The sequence below is a fragment of the Gobio gobio genome (assembly GCF_949357685.1).
Source record: "Gobio gobio genome assembly, chromosome: 3".
Taxonomy (NCBI): Eukaryota; Metazoa; Chordata; class Actinopteri; order Cypriniformes; family Gobionidae; genus Gobio; species Gobio gobio.
The window spans coordinates 63,556,297-63,581,472 of record NC_137099.1 but is presented as its reverse complement, the minus strand read 5'-3'; the positions used below and the strand labels follow the sequence as shown (position 1 = coordinate 63,581,472).

Here is a 25,176-nt window from a genome sequence, read left to right as displayed (position 1 = left end):
AATTAAAATATAGATTATCATGAAACATGCTGTGATTTATTCCAAAGTGACTTAAATAATGCATTTAACGTAAAATAATCTAAACTTTTAAAAGTAATTTCGTCAAGTATTCGTTGTATTTTGGTTAATGTTGTTGTGTGCGCCAAATGTTCAAGGAGACCGAGACGCGCACCGCATCCTGATGTTTTCTTTATTTTTCAAAGGCATGACATATTGTAGTCATTTTGAATGTACACAAATAAAAGTATACATTTTACGAAGATGATTATGTCCTACTCATCACTAGCCTATGATGATAAATTAAGTTATTTCCTCTGCTGAGGAAAAGAAATCACGTTGGCGCCGGCGACTCACGCGTAGTACATTATTATCAAAATAAAACTTCTAAACTAAAAAAAAATTAAAATATATTCTGCTTGGTCTTTTGTACAATGGTCAATGGTTGCAATTGATTTGTTGGGCAAGTAGAACGCACATAGTGTTGTTGTATTTTATTTACCTGTATTTTATACTAATTCTGAATGTAGGCTAATAATAAAATGCAGTTTTAACAACGATGCGACGCGCGCGTCTCTCTCAACATGACATTCAGGTGCGACTTATTTTCTGGCAAATAGCAACGGTCGATTATAAAAATCATAGGATGGAGGCAATGAATACAATAAGGTTTTTTTGTGCACACAGACACACATACAAACCCCACCACATTAATTTTAGCCTGAATAACTGTTAGTGTTACACACTAGAGGGCTGCATTGGGATTGAGTCCCTCCGGGTCCCACGGGACCCAACGTAAATCTCGCGGGAGCGGGCGGTTTGAATTTTGCTGCGGGCGAGAATGGGCGGCTAAAAAAAACACTGCGGGAATCGGCGGGATAGGGAGGTTGCCTAACGACATGATGGAGAAGATGTCAATAGATGATGTAGAAAAGAACCTCAAACGAGGTATTTACAGCACAAAAGCTAAACAAGGAAAGTCTGACATTTGGAGAAGTTTCTCAATTGTTTTGGTAGGCAAAATCATGCGGTATAACGTTATATGTATCCATATTGCGCAGCTGGCAAATACATAGCTACTCGATCATACCTCACCAAAAACGCTCAGCACTCCCTGCAGGTCAAGTTGACTGTTTGGTGTTTTTGACAAACAATACATAGAAGTTTAGTGAGTGGAAATGGATTGTTTCTAAATGTCCGTTTGCTATTTTGTGTTCACATTACGTTCTGTTGAAGCATGTTTTCTCAGGTTTCCTTTCAGTCGGTCACATTCGACGTACGTCGGAACTGACCGACGAATTGGGATCTGTTTTTTGTTTCTCAATCTGTTTTTCTGTTTTGCAAAGCAGTCTATTTTTATGTGCAAAGTTTTTGATAAAAACGAAATTATATTTGAATGTATTTGTAGTGCTGGGCGGTATGACCAAAAATGTATATCACGGTATTTTTCTAAATTATATCGGTTTCACGGTATATGACGGTATTTTTTCTCCTATGCCTGACAGGGTGTTAATCACATTTTACTGTTTACAGGGTGTTAATTTACATTTTACACATTTTTTTCAAAAAAAATACTGCAGGAGATTGACTAGAATACCCTGTTTTACTGTCATGACGAGTGAATATTGTAGAAAAATTCCACACTAGAGTTAATAGGTCTACAGGTTTACAAAATGATGCTGTGGAGAGACAACAGCCAATAAAACACAGACATGCAACTAGGGGTGTGACGGTTAGTATATAACCGTGAGACCGACGGTTATAGTTAAACACCGTCATTAGAACTCTATAACCGCCAAAACCGTGTTATTCAAATATTTTTTACAAACAAAAAAAAAATCCTTTTTTAGATAGGTTCCCTCAGCTGACGAGGGAAACGGAGGCAGAGTTAGTGGTGCTTCTGAGGCTGCTACTGCTGGAGATGATTCGGGAGAGGTCTGTGCACCACCCCTTACCAAGAAGAGAAATCTTGGAGATCTCCTTAATAAACGGAGGTCTGAAATCTCTGCCACTTTACCGATCAGAGCGCGCGTTAACCCGCTATCTCCAAGAACAACCAAATGACTCTACGGCTAATCCACTAGCATGGTGGAGAGACAATGAAACACGCTATCCGCTCTTAGCAAAATTGGCATGTAAATACATGTGTATTTGTGCTACAAGCACAGCATCAGAGAGAGTTTTTAGCACTGCGGGGAACATACCCCTGTCAGATCGTCACTAAAACCAAGTAAAGTGAACATGGTGTTCCTGTCACGGTAATTAGGTAAATCGGTAGATAATATACTATATCTCTTTACATAAATACTATTTTCTACTTAAAACTATAATTTCGTTATTTTTACTAACCCAAATAATGAATCTATTATAACTATTCACATCCTTTACTGTGGGAAAGTATAACAAAAAACACTGTGGGACGAATACTTTTTTACTTCAAATTGTATTTAACACAGTTTGTTCTTGTTATTAAACTTAGCAAGGCGCGTCAAGTTTGGTTTATTTGAATAGCGCATTTCACACACGCGCCGGTGATTTTAGTTTCGTTTTCTCTGGCAGTGAATAATCAAACATTGCCTAAATGTCTTGACCCTGTGGAAGATAAAATCCGCTCTTCAGACATTTTACAAACAGTGTTGCCTTGCAACATCAGGAGAAAATATGAAGATGAAGATATTCGAGAAGGTTTCTATCCAGCTTGTGTCCCATTCATCTCAAAACGCAGAGCGGTATATGACGCATCTTTGCGGGGAAATAGTAATCAAATATTTTTCTAATAGTATATATTTAACTAATATTTAATTTTCTTATATTCTTGAGATAACCATTATTTACTGAAAATCGTTTAAATATTTTATAGGCTGTGTTGTTTCACTAACGGAAGTGCTAAAATAAACACGCATGGATGTTTCAGCCTCAAATGATTTCAAAATGTAGGCTATTTATATCTGGCATAGACTACAGTATTTAAAATAGCATATGCATTAGTTACATTCTCAATTTAATTTACAGAGCAATCCCTGCTAAGTTTTTAGTTAAACTAATACTATAGAAGAGGATTAGTGTGTGTCGCACTCGCAACGGGGGCGTGTGGTGGCGCTCCATCATGACCCCCCCAATCCCCCCCCCCCCCCCCCCCCCGACGACGGTTATGTTACGAACCGTCACATTTTACTCACATCAAAACCGTCATCACCAATTCTGAAACCGGCACACCCCTACATGCAACACGCTCAGAATCATACTTACAGACACCTGAATATTAAAAGTTGAGTTGAGGGCACCTTAAGCATTTTAAAAATCTAATCCTATATAACAAACTGCCAAAATGAGGAGAAACGCGGATATTTGCAATACATTTAAGAGAACTCTCTGAACGAATGACACACATCAGTTTAACACAGAAAGAATAAAGCATTTCGTTTTTTGCCCATTGTTCTTTGAATTGTCAGTTTATTTATTAACTTACATCATTGTCTTTTGAATAATCCATCGTGTCAGCGCGTTCGTGATCAGACATAGTTATCAGTGTAATCAGTGCATACATTTAATTTTAATAAGACGTGATGAAATATGCGCGCATACACGCTTCTGGTTCATGTCTAGAACACTAGAGTTTATGAAATATGTCCATAAAAAATTTAAACGCGCTCGCTCCGGTCTATATCAGTGCTATATGACCCATGTGGTGAGCGTTGTTAAACTCATCGCAGTGCTGCGTGCAGAAACCGCTCTCTCTCGCGCGCCGCGTGTAGTTTGAATTCTCAACTATAATCAAGGGCTGAATCCGACATCGCTCCCATAACTTCAAATATAGCATTGTTTGGAGGGGACAGCGCTTTGTAGTGGTGTCCGAAACCTTAGTGGACGTTATTGAGTGCACTCATTCTACCCCATTGCACCGCAATAACGAGTGTACAGCCGATGTACACACAACGGTTGTCCGACTTCACACACGTTTTCATTCACTCCTTCAAATAAAGTGATAACGTAGGGAATAGTGAATGAGAGTATAGGATACAGCCATAGGCTGTGCTGTAATGCGATCTCAACTGTGCTCTGACTGCTCTTACTACAGTGCATCAATGAAATGGGTCCCCTCTCAAACAATGACGCGCTGCGCCGCGTTCCGAACGTTGTTTAAGCGACATATACCGGTATTGCGGTATCATCAAAATTCATATCAAAAAGAAAATTAATACCGGTATTCGGTATGAACCGGTATACCGCCCAGCACTATGTATTTGTCTTTTTTTTTTTTACATGCAGGCCAGGGAAACGAAACAAACAACCCCATGAATCTCTTTAATAATATCAATACAAATACGTGTTTTTTTTTCCTGCGGGACGGGAGAAGACACAAAATCAATGCATCTCTATTATTGTGCGGGAATAAATTCTCAGAGTTTTGCGGGTGCGGGCGGGAGAGGACATACATATTGCGGGAGCGGGCGGGAGTGTAACACATACGTTGCGGGAGCGGGCGGTAATGGTCTGAAATTCGGCGGGTGCGGGCGGGAGCAGGATGAAGAAAACAGTCCCGCGCAGGGCTCTATTGCACACACAGAAGAGGCAGGGTTTTCTGGTGGCACATATAGTTTTTTCATTTCTGTCACACTGTATCTGCAGAATCAACAAAGACAACAGTTCAGGTTAACAGTATGTTGATATGGCTGGCAGTGTGACTTATTCTTTAGCAAAAGTGAAACTCTGTTCAATAAACTCACATTTACACTCATTACTCTGATATACAGCACGTCAGAAAATAAGAACATTTGTATTTCACCAACTGACTTATATTAATCTTTCTGTAATCATACACTAATTCTCAATTTACACAGACTGTATACAAGCACTTAAAGTAACTATATTTAACTGTATGTGACTGTAAACACTGTTCTTTAAACAACATTAGGCCATTTAAATACGAATGACTACAAACCAGGGCCGTGCTCAGACATTTTGAGGGGCATGTGCTGAAACTGAAAAAGGGCACCCCCTCTGTTCACCCGCCCCTAACACTTTATTATCAAACACACATGACATGCTTTATTTACATTTTTTGAAGATTTTCACTATTTTTATTGGGGGGAAAAAATGCCTTTTCGAATTTCTGTGTGATGGTAAAATGAAGTAGAGCAAGTTCGGCAAAACGCGGATTCGAACCGTGATCATTTTGCGTCAAAACTAAAACAAGCCATGCGCTTTACCCCTGCACTATCATGGATATCATTTACATGGTGTCTTCTGCAATTCTGACTGACCCAACCAGACCTTCTGTGAAAAAGACGGCCTATTTGCACTTAATGTAATGACAACATTACTGTAACCATGTTTTACTACACATGTGAAAACGAGAGAGTATAGAGATTCAAAAATTAGCGAATATGTGCATATATCAACAACATAAATGAATTAAACATGCGACCATGATATTATTACATGTTAACAAATTAATTGTATTAGCAATCATAAATCAAAGAACAAATTTCTAAGAAATATATTTGACCTAGATGACGAGGATCACTCAGTCACTTTGTGTAAGTTCCAGTAGGAAACAGCGCGGGCGCTCTTGGCGGTCTATGGGCGCACCTTTGCTTATTTATGATTTTTCGGTGGCAAAAACAAATTAAATGTGGTTGTATTACTTATCAATATATTATTAACATTTTACAAAAGTCAAACTCAAATGCAGTTACCAAAACTATTGATTTATTGAAGCAGGAACAAAAAACACTACCACCAAAAAAAGGGCACTTCGGAGTGTAAGGGCAAAAAGGGCATGTGCTCTGCACAGGTTGAGCCCTACCTGTGCACGTGCCTGCTACAAACTCTCTCACTAGCATCATCATAGTCACCCACAATGACTAAATGTAATGAAACAGACACATTAAAGATCAACTACCACTTAACTATGTTTAAAGACGACTTTGAGTGCATTAACTTTATAATCATTATGAATCGCGATCTTCCGAGTAGGCGCATTCCAGCCGCGGCGATCTCTCGCACGGCACCCGCCGGTCGCGGCAGAGTAGGCCGCATTCTAGCCGGTGCGCCAATGCGGTTATTTTTTTAACAAACACATCTAAACATTATAAAACATCAGTTGCGATGTCCCATCACTCATTTTACCTGCAGAATCAACAAAGACATCAGTTCAGGTTAACAGTATGTTGATATGGCCATAGACATATGGCTGGCAGTGTGACTTATTCTTTAGCAAAAGTGAAACTCCCTGCGGTTCACCACTGCCCCCTAACGTCACCCGCCAGTATAGGCAGATATAAGTGATGTTGAACAAAAGACATCAGTATACTAAATAAATGATAACTAATAATGACAATACATAAAACTATTTGAATTTATATAACAATATAAATATATATATGACTTTATATAACCATTTAAAATCTATATGACTACATTAGCTACATATTTGGCCTGTTTTGTTTGGATGACCAACTCTCACAATCTGCTGTGGAAAAGCTGTGGGACACAGGACAGCGCGGAGAGAACGCACATGATGTGCTTTGGAAGTTTGATTGTTAGAGAAAATAACACACGCCGTTTTGTTTGACATCAATTAATTCTCACTATTAATGAAATAAACTCAAAACCAAAAGGTAGCTATAACTGCTGCCCCAATAGACACATAACGTTCCCCTAACGTTCCCATATGGTTCTCGTTTGGTTATTTTTGTAGGGAACCAAATAAGAACGTTCTGGGAACGTTCTCTATTGGTTGTGTTTTTGTAACCAAAAGAGAACGTTCCCAGAACGTTCCCTGCAGGTTATTTTTGAGGTGTTATTTTATAACCTAAAGAGAACCTTCCCTGTTTCATATATTTATTGGTATGCACACAAAGGACAGTGACAGCACTTGGATAACAATAACAAACATACTTAAGTACAACTTTCTTTTTTTTTTTTAAATGATGGGGAAAAAAAATTAAAATAATAATAATAATAATAATATATATATATATATATATATATATATATATATATATATATATATATATATATATATATATATATATATATATATATATATATATATATATATAATTAAAAATTAGAAAAAAGAAAAAAAAAGAAAAAAAAAAGAAGGGGGGGGTGTTGGAGTTAAGCCTAGTTAGTCTGGAAAAATTGCATAAATGGTTGCCACTTATTGTAAAATTTGGCGAGATTCCCTTGTTTGGAGTATCTTATTTTTTCCAGTTTTAGAAAGGACATGACATCAGTGACCCAAAGTGTGTTGGACGGGGCATTTGTTGCTTTCCAGTTAAGAAGGAGATGGCGTCTCACTATCAAAGAAGTGAAAGCCAGGACCTCCAACTGCACTGATGAAAAGCGGTGGTATTCTTGAGGAGTACCAAAAATGGCTATATGCGGAGAGATATCAATGGTCTTAAGGAGCACTTTAGACATGGTGTCAAAATAAGTTTGCCAGATATTTCCTAGAGTTGGGCAGAAGAAAAACATATGTGCAAGATTACAGGGCGAACCAGAGCATTTGTCACAGACATCAACTATATTAGGGAAAATTTGTGAAAGTCGGGTTTTAGAATAGTGACATCTGAACACCACTTTAAATTGTATTAAGGTCAAGCGGGCACAGATTGAGGCTTTATGAATACCATTTAAAACACAGTCCCACCAGTCAACCTCAAAGGCCAAACCAAACTCTTTCTCCCATGCCTCCTTCGTCCTAGTGGTTAGATGATCATCATAGGACTGGATAATACCATACACTTTTGAAATTAAAGATCTTTGTGAACAATTCAATCGTAAAAGACTGTCCCATGTCTGCTCAGGAGGAAGTTGTTGTAAGTTAGAAAATAAAGATTTTACACAGTTCCTAATTTGAAAATACCTAAAAAGATGCGAAGGTGGGAGGCTGAACTCGTTAATCAAATCTGTAAAAGAACAAAAAACCCCGTCTTTATAAAAATCCTTAAAACATTTCAGACCCTTATCATGCCATAGAGTGAAAATAGAGTCAGTAAGTGCAGGTTTGAATGCATAGTTCCTCAACAGTGGACTTGATATGGCGGGAGTAAGAAATTTAAAATGCTTCCTAAACTGAAACCATATCTTTAATGTGGAAATGACCACTGGGTTGCTAGTAAAGCCAGAGGGGTTGACTGAGGCCGCGCCAGCCAGTATCGCCATTAAAGAGGATGAAGGACATGATTGTGCTTCCAGCTGACACCAAGGTATGTTGACCAGTTCTAGCCAGAACATAGTTTTACTTATATTTGTAGCCCAATAATAAACTTTGAAATTTGGTAGAGAGAGGCCGCCGTTAAATTTACAATTCTGAAGTACTTTTAGCATAACTCTAGGTGTCTTACCATTCCACAGAAATTGAGATATAGTTGAATCAATGCTTTTGAAAAAACTTTTAGATAAAAATATAGGTATGCACTGGAAAAGAAACATTAGTTTTGGGAGGACATTCATTTTTACCACGTTAATTCTACCACTCAGGGAAAGAGGGAGGGGCCCCCATCTTTGGAAATCGGCCTTAATCTCAGTCAATAAGGGAGAAAAGTTTACAGCATAAAGAGACTTGTAGGACCTGGCCACATGAACCCCCAGATACTTAAATCCTGAAGGACTCAGTTTGAAGGGAATATCATATTGAGAAAGCTGTATTGCTAGGTCATTGACCGGGTAGCATTCGCTCTTCGAGACATTGATCTTGTATCCTGAAAACGAACCGAATCTATGAAAAAAAGAAAGAATAACAGGGCACGACCCCACTGGATTTGTGACATATAGTAGCAGATCATCAGCATATAAAGAAAGTTTGAATTCAACACGGGAACGCGTAATGCCATTAAAAATGGGGAAGGATCTCAAATAAATGGACAAAGGTTCTATTGCAAGGGCAAAGAGAAGGGGAGAAAGAGGGCAACCTTGTCTGCAGCCACGATTTAAAGGGAAAAAACTAGATTGAAAGTTATTAGTTGTGATACTGACGGAAGGTAATGTATAGAGAAGGCGTATCCATGATATAAAAACATTACCAAAACCAAATTTCCTCAAAACTGCGAACAAGTAACTCCATTCCACTCTATCGAACGCCTTTTCTGCGTCAGCAGAGATTACAACTTCTGGAGTGGCAGCGGTTCCTTTCGTATAGATAACATTTAATAAAGTACGGACATTATAAAAAAGCTGACGTCCTTTTATGAAGCCTGTCTGCTCTTGAGATATAATTGTTGGAAGCACCTTCTCTAAACGACGTGCCAAAGCTTTCGCGAGAACCTTGGTATCTACATTCATCAAAGAGATAGGTCTATAAGAAGTACAAAGTTCGGGATCCTTGCCCTTTTTCAAAAGAACGCTAATAGAAGCCTGTCTTAAAGTGAAAGGAAGAGAGCCATTTGACAGAGATTCTACATAAACACCATGTAACAGCGGAATGAGTTGATTGTGGAATGCCTTGAAGAATTCAACCGGGAACCCATCTGGCCCAGGTGCCTTATTATTTTGCATATTTTGTAGAGCCAATGAAAGTTCTTGCGTGGTCAGTGGAGAGTCCAACTGATCAATTGCATCTGTGCTCATATCCGGAAAGTCTAGATCTTGCAAAAACGCATCCATATCAGTCAAGTCCGATGGAATTTCAGAACTATACAGAGATTTGTAAAAGGATGAAAATACTGAATTAATAAGGTCGGGTTCCTCCACCAGCGTTCCCGACTCATCTCTGACACGGGGTATTAAACGTGAGGCTGCTTGTCGACGCAATTGGTGAGCTAATAATCTTCCAGATTTGTCTCCATATTCGTAGTATTTGGCCCGAGAGTGTAGAAGCAACCGCTCTGCTTCATTAGTTGTGATCAATTCTAACTCTGTTTTCAGCACTACACGCCGCTTTAATAAATCAGGAGACGTGGAAGTGGCAAGCTGTCGATCCACAGACTCCAGATCAGCTGATAATTTCTGAATAGTTGACATTCTTAATTTCTTCAAATGAGCAGAATATGAAATAATCTGACCCCGTAAGTAGGCCTTTAAAGATTCCCACAGGAGTGTCTTAGAAATGGGTTCCGATTTAGATTGGTTGAGAGATATAAAATCCTCAATAGTACTTATGATACATTTATGGAATTTGACATCAGACAAAAGAGATATGTTAAATCTCCAGTGGGTGTAGTAACGAGATTCAGATGAGAACTGAATGTCCAAGGTTAAAGGCGAGTGATCTGAAATAATGATAGGATGATATCGAATGTCTGTCACTTTGGGCATCAGTCTGGTATCAATAAAAAAATATAGCTGCAAGCAGCAATACCGGGGCCAAGCGCAAAGAAGAAGACAAGACATGCCAAAATGGCTGGCAGTGTCAGATCAACTGGAGCAATGAGCAATTAATCACGTTTTAAGATGATTTTAAGCAAAAGGCTGAAAATGCATTGTAGTCTGAGAGTGTCAGACCAACTGCAACAATTAACAATTATACAGTTTAAGAAGATTAGGCAAAATGGCTGAAATATCATATATTGAGTCACTGATAATGTAAGTTAATGGTTTATCACTTTTGACCAATAGGTGGCACAAATACGAAATTGATGTGGTGTGGTCAGAATAAGGGAACAATGACACATGCAAAGTTTGATGCCAATATGTCAAAGCATTGCAGAGATACAGCCTCAAGAGTCATTTTGGCACAATGGCTCAACTTCGTCGCTGCGGTTTACAAAAACGGTTTCATCTATTGATGCAAAATCCCTAACTTTTTGTTGACACAGTCTGAAGATGATACGATTCGATTTTGGTGGAAATTGGACAAACGGTCTAGGATGAGTTTGAAAAAGTAGGTTTTGATCAAATAAGAACATTGAGGACAGGATGTTTGACCAAATATGGAAAAATTAGTATCTCTGTTCTCGGCATGAGCCAATGACTGTATTATGACCAGTTTCATTAAACTAGGCTAATTTAATCAAAAGTTATTAGCATGTTTGTAAATTTTGTTATAACCTCTGACCACAAGGTGGCACTGCCCCAAAACGTTTTGAGTACCTTCAAAGCATGGTGCGGAAGACATGATTTTTGGACAAACAGTTCAAAAGTTATAAGCAAAAATAGCCATTTTTGTATCTCCGGACCAGTAGGTGGCGCTGCGCCGAAACACTGCATGTTGCTTCAGGTCATGCTTGTGATGACATATACCAAGATTGGTTTGAATACGATAAAGCGTTGTGGAGATATAGGCTTATGAGTGTTTTTGCAACCACTACGCAAAATTTGTGTGCGCGTTTATCGAAAACGATTTGACAAATCAACTTGATTTGCAAGATTTTTTGTCAGCATGGTCTGAAGATGATCTGGTTCAATTTTCGTGCAAATCGGACAAACCGTCTAGGACGAGTTCGTAAAAGTAGGTTTTTTGGAAAATTAAAAATGGCGGGGAAATTATCATGACCGAAAATGACATCATAGGTTGCAATTGAATCGGCATGAGCCAATGACTCTATTATGACCAGTTTCAATATACTAGGCTAATTTAATCAAAAGTTATTAGCATTTTTGTCAAGTTTGTTATATCTTTTGACCACAAGGTGGCACTGCCCGAAAACTTTTTGAGTACCTTCAGGGCATAGCAAGGAAGTCACATACCGAGTTTAGTAACAATACACTAATGCATTTGTAAAATATAGCATTTTTTGACAAAATTCAAAATGGCCGACAGCCAAAATGGCCGATATGGTAAAATTGAATATCAGACGACTCGGCATGCCGTCCTGAATGTAACGAGACCACTTTTATGATTTTTGGACAAACAGTTCAGAAGTTATAAGCAAAAATAGCAATTTTTCGTATCTCCGGACCAGTAGGTGGCGCTGCGCCGAAACGCTGGATGTTGCCTCAAGTCATGCTTGTAATGACATGTACCAAGTTTGGTTTGAATACGATAAAGCGTTGCGGAGATATTGCCTTAAGAGTGTTTTTGCAACCGCTACGTAAAATTTGTTTGCGCGTTTATCGCAAATGATTTGACGAATCAACTTGATTTGCAAGATTTTTTGTCAGCATGGTCTGAAGATGATCTGGTTCAATTTTCGTGCAAATCGGATGAACCGTCTAGGACGAGTTCGTAAAAGTAGGTTTTTCGGAAAATTCAAAATGGCGGGAAAATTTTTATGACGGAAAATGACGTCATAGGGTGCAATCGAATCGGCTTGAGCCAAGGAATCAGAGGAAAAAAGAATTTTGTTTCTAGCCCTTATGGTTCAAAAGTTATTAGCATAAACATGAGTCAAATTTTGGACTGATGGTGGCGCTAGAGGGATTGAGTTTGAGACTCCAAATTTGCTACGGTGACATTTCAGACTGTCCTCTATTAGTGTGCCAAATTTCACAACTTTTTACCATACGGTTCTATGGGCTGCCATAGACTTCGTGGCGGAAGAAGAAGAAGAAGAAGATGAAATATAGCTGCAAGCAGCAATACCGGGGCCAAGCGCAAAGAAGAAGACAAGACATGCCAAAATGGCTGGCAGTGTCAGATCAACTGGAGCAATGAGCAATTAATCACGTTTTAAGATGATTTTAAGCAAAAGGCTGAAAATGCATTGTAGTCTGAGAGTGTCAGACCAACTGCAACAATTAACAATTATACAGTTTAACAAGATTAGGCAAAATGGCTGAAATATCATATATTGAGTCACTGATAATGTAAGTTAATGGTTTATCACTTTTGACCAATACTTTGACCAGTTACGAAATGTATGTGGTGTGGTCAGAATAAGGGAACAATGACACATGCAAAGTTTGATGCCAATATGTCAAAGCATTGCAGAGATACAGCCTCAAGAGTCATTTTGGCATAATGGCTCAACTTCGTCACTGCGGTTTACAAAAATGGTTTCATCTTTTGATGCAAAATCCATAACTTTTTGTTGACACAGTCTGAAGATGATACGATTCGATTTTGGTGGAAATTGGACAAACGGTCTAGGATGAGTTTGAAAAAGTAGGTTTTGATCAAATAAGAACATTGAGGACAGGATGTTTGACCAAATATGGAAAAATTAGTATCTCTGTTCTCGGCATGAGCCAATGACTGTATTATGACCAGTTTCATTAAACTAGGCTAATTTAATCAAAAGTTATTAGCATGTTTGTAAATTTTGTTATAACCTCTGACCACAAGGTGGCACTGCCCCAAAACGTTTTGAGTACCTTCAAAGCATGGTGCGGAAGACATGATTTTTGGACAAATAGTTCAAAAGTTATAAGCAAAAATAGCCATTTTTTGTATCTCCGGACCAGTAGGTGGCGCTGCGCCGAAACGCTGCATGTTGCTTCAGGTCATGCTTGTGATGACATATACCAAGATTGGTTTGAATACGATAAAGCGTTGTGGAGATATAGGCTTATGAGTGTTTTTGCAACCGCTACGCAAATTTTGTGTGCGCGTTTATCGAAAACGATTTGACAAATCAACTTGATTTGCAAGATTTTTTGTCAGCATGGTCTGAAGATGATCTGGTTCAATTTTCGTGCAAATCGGACAAACCGTCTAGGACGAGTTCGTAAAAGTAGGTTTTTTGGAAAATTAAAAATGGCGGGGAAATTATCATGACCAAAAATGACATCATAGGTTGCAATTAAATCGGCATGAGCCAATGACTCTATTATGACCAGTTTCAATATACTAGGCTAATTTAATCAAAAGTTATTAGCATTTTTGTCAAGTTTGTTATATCTTTTGACCACAAGGTGGCACTGCCCTAAAACTTTTTGAGTACCTTCAGGGCATAGCAAGGAAGTCACATACCGAGTTTAGTAACAATATACTAATGCATTTGTAAAATATAGCATTTTTTGACAAAATTCAAAATGGCCGACAGCCAAAATGGCCGATATGGTAAAATTGAATATCAGACGACTCGGCATGCCGTCCTGAATGTATCGAGACCACTTTTATGATTTTTGGACAAACAGTTCAGAAGTTATAAGCAAAAATAGCAATTTTTCGTATCTCCGGACCAGTAGGTGGCGCTGCGCCGAAACGCTGTATGTTGCCTCAAGTCATGCTTGTGATGACATGTACCAAGTTTGGTTTGAATACGATAAAGCGTTGCGGAGATATTGCCTTAAGAGTGTTTTTGCAACCACTACGTAAAATTTGTTTGCGCGTTTATCGCAAATGATTTGACGAATCAACTTGATTTGCAAGATTTTTTGTCAGCATGGTCTGAAGATGATCTGGTTCAATTTTCGTGCAAATCGGATGAACCGTCTAGGACGAGTTCGTAAAAGTAGGTTTTTCGGAAAATTCAAAATGGCGGGAAAATTTTTATGACGGAAAATGACGTCATATGGTGCAATGGAATCGTCTTGAGCCAAGGAATCAGAGGAAAAAAGAATTTTGTTTCTAGCCCTTATGGTTCAAAAGTTATTAGCATAAACATGAGTAAAATTTTGGACTGATGGTGGCGCTAGAGGGATTGAGTTTGAGACTCCAAATTTGCTACGGTGACATTTCAGACTGTCCTCTATTAGTGTGCCAAATTTCACAACTTTTTACCATACGGTTCTATGGGCTGCCATTGACTTCGTGGCGGAAGAAGAAGAAGAAGATGAATAATAAATATAGCTGCAAGCAGCAATACCGGGGCCAAGCGCAAAGAAGAAGACAAGACATGCCAAAATGGCTGGCAGTGTCAGATCAACTGGAGCAATAAGCAATTAATCACGTTTTAAGATGATTTTAGGCAAAATGGCTGATATATTATATAAAGATTCACTGATAATATAAGTTAATGGTTTATCACTTTTGACCAATAGGTGGCACAGTTACAAAATTGATGTGGTGTGGTCAGAATAAGGGAACAATGACACATGCAAAGTTTGATGCCAATATGTCAAAGCATTGCAGAGATACAGCCTCAAGAGTCATTTTGGCATCATGCCTCAACTTCGTCGCTGCGGTTTACAAAAACGGTTTCATCTATTGATGCAAAATCCCTAACTTTTTGTTGACACAGTCTGAAGATGATACGATTCGATTTTGGTGGAAATTGGACAACCGGTCTAGGATGAGTTTGAAAAAGTAGATTTTGATCAAATAAGAACATTGAGGACAGTATGTTTGACCAAATATGGCAAAATTAGTATCTATATTCTTGGCATGAGCCAATAAATGTATTTTGACCGGTTTCATTAAACTAGGCTAATTTAATCAAAAGTTATTAGCATTTTTGTAAATTTTGTTATAACCTTTGACCACAAGGTGGCACTACCCCAAAACTTTTTGAGTACCTTCAAAGCATGGTGCGGAAGACCCATACCAAGTTTCGTAACGATAGACTAATGTGTTTGTAAAATATAGTATTTTAGCACATAATTCAAAATGGCCGAGAGCCAAAATGGCTGATATGGTAAAATTGAATATCAGACAACTCTGAATACCGTCCTGAATCTAACGAGACAACTTTTATGATTTTTGGACAAACGGTTCAAAAGTTATAAGCAAAAATAGCAATTTTTTGTATCTCCGGACCAGTTGGTGGCGCTGCGCCGAAACGCTGCGAGTTGCCTCAAGTCATGCTTGTGATGACATGTACCAAGTTTGGATTGAACACGATAAAGCGTTGCGGAGATATAGCCTTATGAGTGTTTTTGCAACCGCTACGTAAAATTTGTGTGCACGTTTATCAAAAACGATTTGACGAATCAACTTGATTTGCAAGATTTTTTGTCAGCATGGTCTGAAGATGATCTGGTTCAATTTTCGTGCAAATCGGACAAACCGTCTAGGACGAGTTCGCAAAAGTAGGTTTTTTGGAAAATTAAATATGGCGGGGAAATTGTCATGACCGAAAATGACGTCATAGGGTGCAATTGAATCGGCATGAGCCAATGAATGTATTATGACCAGTTTCATTATACTAAGCTAATTAAATCAAAAGTTATTAGCATTTTTTTCAAGTTTGTTATAACTTTTGACCACAAGGTGGCACTGCTCCAAAACTTTTTGAGTACCTTCAGGGCATGGAGTGGAAGTCACATACCGAGTTTAGTAACAATACACTAATGCATTTGTAAAATAAAGCATTTTAGCACATAATTCAAAATGGCCGACAGCCAAAATGACTGATATGGTAAAATTGAATATCAGACGACTCGGCATGCCGTCCTGAATCTAACGAGACCACTTTTATGATTTTTGGACAAACGGTTCAAAAGTTATAAGCAAAAACAGCCATTTTTTGTATCTCCGGACCAGTAGGTGGCGCTGCGCCGAAACACTGCATGTTGCCTCAAGTCATACTTGTGATGACAAGTACCAAGTTTGGTTTGAATACGATAAAGCGTTGCGGAGATATTGCCTTAAGAGTGCTTTTGCAAGCGCTAAGTAAAATTTGTTTGCGCGTTTATCGCAAATGATTTGACGAATCAACTTGATTTGCAAGATTTTTTGTCAGCATGGTCTGAAGATGATCTGGTTCAATTTTCGTGCAAATCGGATGAACCGTCTAGGACGAGTTCGCAAAAGTAGGTTTTTCGGAAAATTAAAAATGGCGGGAAAATTTTTATGACGGAAAATGACGTCATAGGGTGCAATCGATTCGTCTTGAGCCAAGGGATCAGAGGAAAAAAGAATTTCGTTTCTAGCCCTTATGGTTCAAAAGTTATTAGCATAAACATGAGTCAAATTTTGGACTGATGGTGGCGCTAGAGGGATTGAGTTTGAGACTCCAAATTTGCTACGGTGACATTTCAGACTGTCCTCTATTAGTGTGCCAAATTTCACAACTTTTTATCATACGGTTCTATGGGCTGCCATAGACTTCGTGGCGGAAGAAGAAGAAGAAGAAGAAGAAGAAGAAGAAGATGAATAATAATAATAAGAACGGGAACGGTTTCAATAGGTGCCTTCGCACCTTCGGTGCTTGGCCCCTAATAATAAGAACGGGAACGGTTTCAATAGGTGCCTTCGCACCTTCGGTGCTTGGCCCCTAAATATAGCTGCAAGCAGCAATACCGGGGCCAAGCGCAAAGAAGAAGACAAGACATGCCAAAATGGCTGGCAGTGTCAGATCAACTGGAGCAATGAGCAATTAATCACGTTTTAAGATGATTTTAAGCAAAAGGCTGAAAATGCATTGTAGTCTGAGAGTGTCAGACCAACTGCAACAATGAACAATTATACAGTTTAAGAAGATTAGGCAAAATGGCTGAAATATCATATATTGAGTCACTGATAATGTAAGTTAATGGTTTATCACTTTTGACCAATAGGTGGCACAGATACGAAATTGATGTGGTGTGGTCAGAATAAGGGAACAATGACACATGCAAAGTTTGATGCCAATATGTCAAAGCATTGCAGAGATACAGCCTCAAGAGTAATTTTGGCATAATGGCTCAACTTCGTCACTGCGGTTTACAAAAACGGTTTCATCTATTGATGCAAAATCCCTAACTTTTTGTTGACACAGTCTGAAGATGATACGATTCGATTTTGGTGGAAATTGGACAAACGGTCTAGGATGAGTTTGAAAAAGTAGGTTTTGATCAAATAAGAACATTGAGGACAGGATGTTTGACCAAATATGGAAAAATTAGTATCTCTGTTCTCGGCATGAGCCAATGACTGTATTATGACCAGTTTCATTAAACTAGGCTAATTTAATCAAAAGTTATTAGCATGTTTGTACATTTTGTTATAACCTCTGACCACAAGGTGGCACTGCCCCAAAACGTTTTGAGTACCTTCAAAGCATGGTGCGGAAGACATGATTTTTGGACAAACAGTTCAAAAGTTATAAGCAAAAATAGCCATTTTTTGTATCTCCGGACCAGTAGGTGGCGCTGCGCCGAAACGCTGCATGTTGCTTCAGGTCATGCTTGTGATGACATATACCAAGATTGGTTTGAATACGATAAAGCGTTGTGGAGATATAGGCTTATGAGTGTTTTTGCAACCGCTACGCAAAATTTGTGTGCGCGTTTATCGAAAACGATTTGACAAATGAACTTGATTTGCAAGATTTTTTGTCAGCATGGTCTGAAGATGATCTGGTTCAATTTTCGTGCAAATCGGACAAACCGTCTAGGACGAGTTCGTAAAAGTAGGTTTTTTGGAAAATTAAAAATGGCGGGGAAATTATCATGACCGAAAATGACATCATAGGTTGCAATTGAATCGGCATGAGCCAATGACTCTATTATGACCAGTTTCAATATACTAGGCTAATTTAATCAAAAGTTATTAGCATTTTTGTCAAGTTTGTTATATCTTTTGACCACAAGGTGGCACTGCCCTAAAACTTTTTGAGTACCTTCAGGGCATAGCATGGAAGTCACATACCGAGTTTAGTAACAATACACTAATGCATTTGTAAAATATAGCACTTTTTGACAAAATTCAAAATGGCCGACAAGCAAAATGGCCGATATGGTAAAATTGAATATCAGACGACTCGGCATGCCGTCCTGAATGTAACGAGACCACTTTTATGATTTTTGGACAAACAGTTCAGAAGTTATAAGCAAAAATTGCAATTTTTCGTATCTCCGGACCAGTAGGTGGCGCTGCGCCGAAACGCTGTATGTTGCCTCAAGTCATGCTTGTGATGAGATGTACCAAGTTTGGTTTGAACAAGATAAAGCGTTGTGGAGATATTGCCTTAAGAGTGTTTTTGCAACCGCTACGTAAAATTTGTTTGCGCGTTTATCGCAAATGATTTGACGAATCAACTTGATTTGCAAGATTTTTTGTCAGCATGGTCTGAAGATGATCTGGTTCAATTTTCGTGCAAATCGGATGAACCGTCTAGGACGAGTTCGCAAAAGTAGGTTTTTCGGTTAATTAAAAATGGCGGGAAAATTATCATGGCGGAAAATGACGTCATAGGGTGCAATCGAATTGTCCTGAGCCAAGGAATCAGAGGAAAAAAGAATTTTGTTTCTAGCCCTTATGGTTCAAAAGTTATTAGCATAAACATGAGTCAAATTTTGGACTGATGGTGGCGCTAGAGGGATTGAGTTTGAGACTCCAAATTTGCTACGGTGACATTTCAGACTGTCCTCTATTAGTGTGCCAAATTTCACAACTTTTTACCATACGGTTCTATGGGCTGCCATAGACTTCGTGGCGGAAGAAGAAGAAGAAGAAGAAGAAGAAGAAGAAGAAGATGAATAATAATAATAAGAACGGGAACGGTTTCAATAGGTGCCTTCGCACCTTCGGTGCTTGGCCCCTAATAATAATAATAATAGGAACGGGAACGGTTTCAATAGGTGCCTTCGCACCTTCGGTGCTTGGCCCCTAAATAATCGATACGGGAAAATGTCTGGTGCACATGCGAATAAAAGGAGTATTGTTTGTCAGTAGGATTACGAACCCTCCAGGGGTCAATGTAGCCATTGTTGGACATAAAACTACTGAGAGTTCTGGCCATTTGTGACTGATTTAAGCTGACTTTAGAACGGTCTAGCTGAGAATTCACAACACAATTCATGTCCCCGCCAAATATAAAAAAATACATCATTTAATGATGGTAGTTTCTTAAACAGATTATTAAAAAAACCAGGATTGTCAAAATTTGGTGCATATACGTTGATAAGTAGAACTGGAACCTGGTGTATAGTCCCTAAAATGATCAAATACCTGCCGTCCTTGTCAGAAATGATTTTGTTCTGTGTAAATGGAACTGATTTGCTAATCAGAATGGCAACCCCTCTGGCCTTAGAATTAAAGCTGGAATGGAATACCTCCGCAACCCAGGGACATCTCAACCGTGTCTGGTCATTATTTTGCATGTGTGTTTCCTGCAAAAAAACAATATCAGGCTTTAAGCGCTTTAAATGAGAGAAGACCTTTGAGCGTTTGACAGCACTCCCTAAACCCTTGATATTCCAACTGACAAATCTCGCATTTAAAGCTTTAATACTTGTCATGTTTAGTTTATATCACAACCGGAATTGCAACCACAATTTGACCTCCAACACAGAGGGGAGAAAAAAAAAAAAAAAAGGAAAGAGGGGAAGAACAAAAAATAAAAAAAATATAAAAAAACCCAGAGGGAACAAGAACAAGGCAGAAATAGTAGATAAACCCAAACCCCCCTCCCCCCGCACCTACTATTACCCCATCCCCAAACGATAGGATACCGGTGCAGACTCCACTAGGAGTCAATAGCAGAACAGCTAAACTCCGTGTATTAGACCTAACAGTCCTCTTCATACTTCTCCAAACTCAACAGGAGCTCCTGCACAATAGTGAGAAAAAAAAAAATGTACCTTAACTTACAGGGTGTACATTCAACTAGAACAATATAACTTGTTTGATCCTGAGAAAGATATTTGCTTATCAAGACAATAAAATGTTGGTGCCACTGTTACTTATGTCTCAAAGTCAGATTCGCTTTGATGTTACATGAACGCTCAAAGTCATTTTGTAGGCAGATGGCACTCAAAATCAGCTATACCTATTTAAGAGTTTTGATAAAAACAGCAGCCTCTCCAGGGGATGTGAAATCCTTTGTAACACCTCCACTCGTTGTGATCCGGAGGAGAGCAGGATATATCAGACCATACCGTACACCTGGAATGTCCCTGAGTTGCCTCCTAACGTCATTAAAGGCAGCGCGTGCTCTCGCCGTCCGGGCTGTGTGATCCGGGAAGATGGAGATTGTAGAGTCCCCAATCTTGATCCGCTGCTGGGCGCTGGCATGTTGAAGGATGTCGGCACAATCTGCGTAATAATGTAAACGTGCTATTATGGGACGTGGTCGCTCTCCGGGTTTAGGCTTGGGGTTTAAGGACCGATTAGCACGATCAATAAGAGGCGCTTTATCCAGTTTAAGCGCTTCCTTAAGCAGAGCGGAGGTAGATGCCGCGGTAATCGCGCCACATTGCTCAGATAGCCCGATTATACGGATGTTATTGCGGCGGGATCTACCTTCTAGATCGTCACATTTATTTTCAAGAGCCAGAACTTTATTCGACAGGCTCTCCACTTTACTTTTGAGGTATGCCACATCGTCTGTGCAAGTTGACAGCGATTCCTCCATCTCAATCACAGTCCCCCTTAGCTCTCCCACGTCAGACTTTGTAGCGGCTAGGTTAGCCGTCAGCTCCGTTTTCACATTTTGTAATTCTGACTTTATTTGGGATAAGTGTTCAGTCATAGCTATCTGTAACTCAGACTTGAAAATGCCTACCATCTCTTCTCGGAGAGCAGTAAGAAGTTCGGCCTTAAAGTCCACAAAAGCCAAACTTGGAACTGTGACGGTGTCGGCGGTACCAACGCCATCTGCGTCGCGAGGCGGCGGTCCGACAGGATCACGCTGGGCCGGGGATGTAGCCCCTGCATTAGGCCGCGTTCTCGGTGCCGTCTGGTTGTCTGTATTTCTGGGTTTCGGAGGCATGTCAGCACTTAATACAATCAAAAAAGCTTTATGGTCTCAAAATATGTACACACCGCGTCGGTAAAAAATACCCTGATAGTCTTTATAAAAAGTTTCTGCAGGAGCCCCCGGAGTCACGTCTTTACGCCATTGGCCACTAACAGGAAGTCCAAAGAGAACCTTCCCAGAACGTTCCCTGCAGGTTATTTTTGTGATTTATTTTATAACCTAAAGAGAACCTTCCCAGAACGTTCCCTGCAGGTTATTTTGGGGGTTTATTTTATAACCTAAAGAGAACCTTCCCAGAACGTTCCCTGCAGGTTATTTTTAGATTACATTTTTTTATAATATATACGCAGGTTTATTTGTATATTTCGTTACTGCGTGCCTCTGATCTGTGCGCACTTCTCCAGCACGTGCTTTCTTTCGTCATCCACAGAAAGACGCGCACTCGTGTAATTTAAAAATTAACGGTCATTTCATTTTTACCGACTAACTAACATTAGTTTATCGATCTTTATTTAATAATGGGTTATAATTAATAAATATACCAGTGTAAATAGTGTGATTTCACAGAGATTTGACAAGTAATTGAAGACAACATGATGTTAACCGAGGAGATTTGGTTTACTGACCAAAAGAGAGAAGGCTACGTTCCGTTAATTCAGTGGTAAGAAAATAATGCAGTTATCCCAGTTAAAGTAATCTTTATTCATTATTAATGTCTGTGAATAGAATTAATATTTTAAAACCACATATTGTGTTGAAGTCATTGTTATTTGGCACTTAAACGTAAAACCTGGTTGTGGTAGTAGGTGTCGTCAGTGATACAAGTTACGAAATGCACAATTCAATCTTATTTAATCCTCCATATGAAGGTTTATGTGCTTGAATTATTTCTATTGATTAAATAAGTTCAAAACAAGACATGGTTTGTAGTAGGCTACTGATTATTGACGTCCATTCATCCGTTTTCCATGCCGCTTATACCATATGGGACGCGGGCACTGCTGGACGATTACTGACGCACAGCAGGGTAAATTATATCGGAGTAAATAGGTTAGGGGAACGTTCCGGGAACGTTCTGAGAACGTTCTGGGAAGGTTAGGGGAACGTTCTCCAAACCAACAGGGAACGTTCTATTTACGTAAAGAAAACTTTCCTGGCTAACCAATAGAGAACGTTAGGATGTCTGTTCTGGGAACATTCTGAGAACGTTCTGGGAACCAGAAACTAACGTTCCCAGAACGTTCTGGGAACCAAAAATTGTTATCTGGGGCGTATCTCCTGAACACTTCAATAGGCCTACTGGTCTGTGCTTGACTGTTGGCGTTTATCTGCTTATTTAGTTCATTCAGTTTAATTAACCCATCACAATTTAGGCTATTGAAACTGTGAAAAGCAAAAGCATGTTGATCCAATATCAACAAAAGGATGTTGATCCAGGAACACATCTTACTAGGCAAAATCACGGTGACCGTCCAGTGCCACCCTGGACACTCCTCTGGCTCCGCCACTGACCTTTAGCCAAAAGGAATTAAACGCTTCTCAATATCAGTTAGAAAATATCAAATGTCTTTTGACTAAGTATATGGACATTTAAATAACACACTGTTTTTCCTTTGTCTCTTCATCCATAAAGGCTGATCAACTTGATTATAAACCTGAACTGAACTCGTCTGTGTATGAAAATCTTCCAGCACGTAAGAATACTCACTAGATGGAGAGAAAACCCAAACTATTATCATTTCCTCAGGGCTAATGTTCTGGATGCTTTTATTGACATATTTCATTACTGTTTTCACTTTCTTTCTTTCTTAATCAGGCTAACAAGAAGAGTCTGTAGTGTTTTGAACACACAGGAAATATATGATAGCCATTATGCATCTCTTTGTGGGTGGAGCCCTGGATGATTGACAGGAGTTTATGACTAAAGTCATTTGAAGATAATTTTATAGATGAATTGTCAAAAGGTTAATGAATTGATGGAGCATTGTGTAATCACTGAAGTGTAATTTTCTTTATGCGTTATATCATGTATGAAGCTTATTTCATTTAGATTTTTAAAAATGTTTTAACCCTTAAGGGTGCGCTATGTAACTTAAACAAAAACACATTTTGGAAGATGGATTCATGATGTACTCGCTTATTATACATTTTGTACATTTTAAACAAATAAAGTTACATATTGTACATAGTATCAGTATTGTTTCCAATGATTGTTTTCTGACATTCAAAACATCAGCATAGCAGCAAAACAAATATTAAAGAGCATTACATTGAGATATTGCTAGAGAAAAACTAAATATTTAGCCTAGATTATTAATATAATGATTATAATACTACACAAAATTACACTCGCAGTCTTGATGTTTTTCTGAACAACATTTCAATAAACAAGTCCTTAATATATTGCAAATTACGTTATAATTTTTTGGGGGTAAAATTTTGGCATTTCTAGTTTGATTTTTTAGCATTTTTTGAAGTTTTTCTGTGTACTGAAGCAGTAAGGGGGTCAAATTGACCTACGATGGAACGATTTGTTACTTTGTAAAATTTCAACCACAAAACTCCTAAAATCCAGTCAGTTTTTGTTTTGGTGAATTCGTGGTTTAAGTGTGCGACAAAAGTCCTATAGGGTCTTGGACCACTATGATGAACACTAATTTTTTTATTTGTTTTAAAAAATGAGGTTCTAGTCCAAATGAGGAAAGGATGAGGGTTAACAATCCACAATCACAAGCAAAAGACTTACCATAAAAAAAGAACAAAACAAAAATGTAATTTTCCCAGCAGGCACAGCACGTCAATGTGACGCCAGGAAGACGTTGGACTCCAACTAATCCAACGTCACTCAGACGTCATATTTTGGTTGAAAATGAAAGTCGAGTTGACATCTAAACCCAACATTTGATTGACGTCAAGCTCCTCTTGCAGTTCTTGCCATGACAAACACAGTTACAGCAGCAAGAGAAAAACTAATGTTAAAAGGTCAAGAGTCAAACTTCACAACTAAAGCAAACACTGATCACCATAATGGGGACAAACTAAACACTTTCAACAAAACATTAACATCTAAACCTCTGTTAATTCTCAATAAGAACTTCTGTAGAGGTCTGACAGAAATATATGTTAGTAATAATCTGGTTAGAAATAAGTGAAGCTTGTAATATGTTTAATTTTTTGGGGGGATGTTTATTCCAACCAAAATTCAATGTCTGCCCAACGTTGGAGCTTGACATCAAACAAACGTATTTAGACGTCAAACCAATTTTCATTTTCAACCAAACTCCAACGTCTGACTGATGGAGTCTACATCCTGTGCCTGCTGGGTAGGAGTCAAACTGATTGATTTGTTGATTCAAGAGATTTGTGAACATATGGTCTGTACACAGTAAAATCCCCAGAGTTAAATTAACACTGCTCAGAGAACATTTGGTCCCACTCTACAGAGTGTTAAAGTAACACTGAATCAGTGTTAAAGTTAATGAGATAATTGAGAGATTAATTAAGTGATGATTGGCCATTAGTGATGAAAACCTGATGATAATGAGTAGAATCACTGAAGGAAAGAGAAAAAGAAAAACACAAGAACTACGACTGACTATAAAAAAGACATTAAATCTCTGAAGATCTCAGCAGAGGAGGATTAAACAACTCCACAAACAGCATTACCAGCTTCACACATTACTAACCAGACTGACTTTATTTCTGTCAGACGTCTCTTATTGAGAATTAACAAATGTTTTGTTTGATTTTGTTGTGAAAATTGTTAGTTTTTAATGTGACCATC

At 38.6% G+C, this 25,176-nt stretch overlaps 1 protein-coding gene across 2 annotated transcripts in view; it reads left to right on the top strand.

Moving 5' to 3' along the window:
* Nucleotides 1-23,582, top strand: part of LOC307123015 (sialic acid-binding Ig-like lectin 14) — a 38,724-nt gene extending 15,142 nt beyond the window's left edge. Inside the window, exons 9-10 of one of the 2 annotated variants that reach the window (XM_079811386.1) lie at nucleotides 23,026-23,086; nucleotides 23,209-23,582. In XM_079811386.1, coding sequence (XP_079667512.1) covers nucleotides 23,026-23,086; nucleotides 23,209-23,213 — 66 coding nt within the window. In that variant the 3' untranslated portion in view covers nucleotides 23,214-23,582. The remainder of the gene's footprint in view (nucleotides 1-23,025; nucleotides 23,087-23,208) is intronic. The other variant, XM_079811387.1, reaches the window with a different exon arrangement.
* The last annotated feature ends 1,594 nt before the right edge of the window (nucleotides 23,583-25,176 follow it).